Here is a 3,452-nt window from a genome sequence, read left to right as displayed (position 1 = left end):
GAGAAACATCTGAAACAGAGGATTCTGAATCCAGCAGTCAGTTAGCATCCAGTTAGCATCCAGCAAGCCTCCAGTTAGCATCCAATTAGGCTCCAGCTAGCATTCAGTTAGCCTCCTGGTAGCATCCAGTTAGCCTCCAGTTAAAATCCTGTTAACATACAGTTAGCATCCAATTAGCCTCATGTTAGCATCCAGCAAGCCTCCAGTTAGCATCCTGTTAACATCCAGTTAGCATCCATTTAGCCTCCAGTTTACATCCAGCAAGCCTCCTGTTAGCATCCAGGCCTCCTCAAGTCACTTTGATTCCATATATCCTCCCCTTAGCTCAGACTACAGAGCGTGTTAGCGCTGTGCATTAGCATATGCTAATGACATGCAACCATAACATGGTGGTTCTCTCTTGATCTTCGTCTCAGAAGGTTTAGTTTTGTTCTTGAAGGTCTGGTCTTCATCTTGGCCTATAATCGTCCCGTCTTGGTCTTGAAAAACAAGTTTCAGCTCCAGAGGTCCATGTTGACCCCTCAGGTCATCGGGATCTGCCTACAACCGGGAGTAAAGGTCATCAGGATCTGCTGCCTCCCGAAACGAAGCGAGGCAGCAGATCCTGAGCTCACTGGAACCAAATGTCGTTCTCTGGGATAAGGAAACAAACTGTGTCTCACTGCTCTATGATCCTCTGCAGAAATGCAACATTCATCAGATATTTACAGGAATGTTTTAAACCTGTCTGGTTCAGAAGTTGCTCTATTGGACCAGTTAGGAACCAGAAAGTGTCTCCAGAAGAGAAGCGAGTTGTTGATCATCAAAGTCACAGTCGGAGCTTTTCGTGTTAAATTAGTCGCATTAAATGCGCCTCCCTCTAAGCGAGCCGGTCAGCTCTAACTGCACTCGGACTCGGCTCTTCGTTGTGTCATCTGAATGAACTCCTCGGGCCGGCCTGAGGTGGAAACGTGGACGGGAGGCCGGCTCGTTTTTCAGCGGCGTGAATCATTTGATGGATGAGCCTCGGAGCTCGATTCGCCTCCTCAAACGTCCCCAGTCGCCGCCCCACAATGCAACGGTCAAGAACACGCGCTGCTCTTTTCTATTCTGGGCCGCAGCTCTCGCAGACGTGACCGCCACTCTGCACAGAGTTCATTTGTCACGCCGAGGCGGAGCGCTGACATTCTGCATAAAAGCTTCATCTGCTGTTTTCCAACAGTTCATTATAAACCGCTTCACTTCTCAGAAACGATTTAAAATAAAACTGCTCCAGTCTGAATCAGATGCAAGATGGGCTCATTTGACACATAGATGATTCTCTAACGCTGTAAATCTGGTTAAAGTTATAAAGGAAGAGTTTATTTTCATGGACAGCCTTCCCCTGGTTGCTTGGCTGCACATTGTTGGCGTCTGCTAACGAGGATTAGCAGAGTCAGGATTTACCCTGGATGCTGAAGACAACCCACGGCTGTTTGCTCCGATGGCCGAACTCCTTATTTTGTTTTCTACAGCCTTTAAAGGAGCAACATTGATATTTATGAAGCCTGGTAATGGAACCAGCTGCACACATCGAGCTCAGCAGGAGGAAAATGGCGCCATCTGTTGGAGAAAAAGCACAATACAGGATTCCTACGCTTTTTATGATAAATATTTTCAATATTATCAGTTAGCTGAAAACACAATAAAAACACATTTTCTGGATCTGCAGTTACATTTAATACGTTAAATCTTTACCACAATGTTTACGAGAAAACTTCAGGAACTGCACAGCATGCGCATTTTGACCTGTTTGGCTTTCCATACATTTACCATGCTGTGTTTGCAGTGGTTGGCATCGCTAACTAAAACATTAGTTACGCTAAACCTAAAGCACTAATCAGAAACACTAGTTAGCTAATGCTAACTTGCTATGCTAACACATTATTTAGCAGAAGCTAATGCTAAAGCTAAAACAGTCTACTTCAACGGAGACAAATGGAAGAAATGAAAACTTGTTTTCTGGTGACTTTTTATAAAGGTTTTTTTTTTAACTGTTTTTGACCAAATCCAGTAAAAATCATTATTAAAAAATTTGAAGACCTTTTTTAACTTCTTATCTTTGTCTGATTTTATAACTGCAGTGAAAATCTGAAAAACTTTCCTTACAAAAAGCAGAAGAAACTTTCTCATTTCATCCAGGATCAGATGGAAAAATGTTGCATTTGTGTTGCATAAGAAACGTTTTCTTCTTCTGCAGTTCCTGGGAAACACGGAGGTGGAAGCCCCGAAAGGCACTGAAGTGGTGAAGGATGCAGTGAGGAAGCTGAAGGTAAGGCTGAGCAGACCGCAAGGTGACCTGGGAGGTTTTCAGCTCCAGGTGTCGATGCCTGGAAGTGCTGGATAAGCAGTTTGTCCAGCACAGAAAACTCTGCTGGATGGATTATTCATCAGCATCATCAGCTCCTTCGCTGAAACGCTTTGATATTTCTGAGTAAAATATGAAAATGAACTCAGATCGTTAACTTCAGCTCACATTCTGGCTGGACGAGGGCCGCACTCACCAACAAAAACACATTTATTGATTCTTAGATGTAATCTGATAAAGAATAACCCGGAAACATTAAAGTAGGGGTTGAACGACTACAATTTTTTTAAGGTTGACTAAATCATGATAATAGTCGAGTCAATGTCGACTAGTCGCGGTGACGTCATAGTGACGCAAGCGCAAAAACCTTCACAACGACTTGGAGGCTTTATCAGCTATTGTCACGGCAAATATTGATCCCCTCCCCTTCTCCCGCTTTTACTAAGTCTATTATGCAGAATTAAAAGAGCAATAAACAGATCACTCTGTTAACCACCGCGCCGCGCAACGCCCCTATTGCGGTAGCCTATGCTATAATTTACAGTTTCTCTTTATTATTAAATTATTTAAATTTTTATACAATTTGAGCTTTCTGACAAACTCACCTAGTCCACCTTCTTTCATTTCATTGGAAAAATCTGTTTAGTCATGTGATTGCGACTAGTCGACTGGCCCAGAAAAAAAGTCATTGCAGAGAAAAGAATCGATTAGTCGACTAATTGGTGCAACCCCTACACTAAAAGTGGCATTTCATGCTGCCTTGAATCGATCAGCTCCGCTTATGGCCTATAAAAAACATTTTTTCACTGAATCAAGAGTTTAGTCTGCTCAGTTCTGCCTGTCTTGAGCTGCTTTATGGCTGCAAACAGATGCGTAATTAAACAACCGTACGTCTTTGAAAAGCAGAAGTGGAGCCTCCTGCACAACCAACAGGAACGCAGCAAGTGGTTTCAACAATAAAACACTGCAAAAACACAAAATCTTACCAAGTATTTTTGGCCTAATTTCTACTGTTAATGTCTCAGTACACTCAAAAAAATACAAAAACTAACTAATGAGTAACTTTTCAGCGAGAAAAGCTTGTTTTTAGTCAATTTCTTAATGTTGGTGAAAACTTTCTTGATAA

General features: G+C 42.4%; 1 protein-coding gene and 1 long non-coding RNA gene across 8 annotated transcripts in view; one reads left to right on the top strand and one right to left on the bottom strand.

Annotated features, from left to right (window-relative positions):
• gulp1a (GULP PTB domain containing engulfment adaptor 1a) overlaps positions 1 to 3,452 on the top strand; it is a 57,643-nt gene that overhangs the window by 44,788 nt on the left and 9,403 nt on the right. For all 7 annotated transcript variants that reach the window (XM_007552260.2, XM_007552258.2, XM_016671610.1 and 4 more), the window contains one exon: positions 2,219 to 2,290. In XM_007552260.2, the coding sequence (XP_007552322.1) occupies positions 2,219 to 2,290 (72 nt within the window). The remainder of the gene's footprint in view (positions 1 to 2,218; positions 2,291 to 3,452) is intronic.
• LOC103138144 (uncharacterized) overlaps positions 1 to 3,452 on the bottom strand; it is a 28,375-nt gene that overhangs the window by 18,707 nt on the left and 6,216 nt on the right. The gene's annotated exons all lie outside the window — the stretch shown is intronic.

This window comes from Poecilia formosa, unplaced genomic scaffold (assembly GCF_000485575.1).
Source record: "Poecilia formosa unplaced genomic scaffold, Poecilia_formosa-5.1.2 Scaffold47, whole genome shotgun sequence".
In the NCBI taxonomy this organism is placed as follows: Eukaryota; Metazoa; Chordata; class Actinopteri; order Cyprinodontiformes; family Poeciliidae; genus Poecilia; species Poecilia formosa.
The sequence above is the reverse complement of the archived record's forward strand: the minus strand, read 5'-3'. Positions and strand labels throughout refer to the sequence as shown.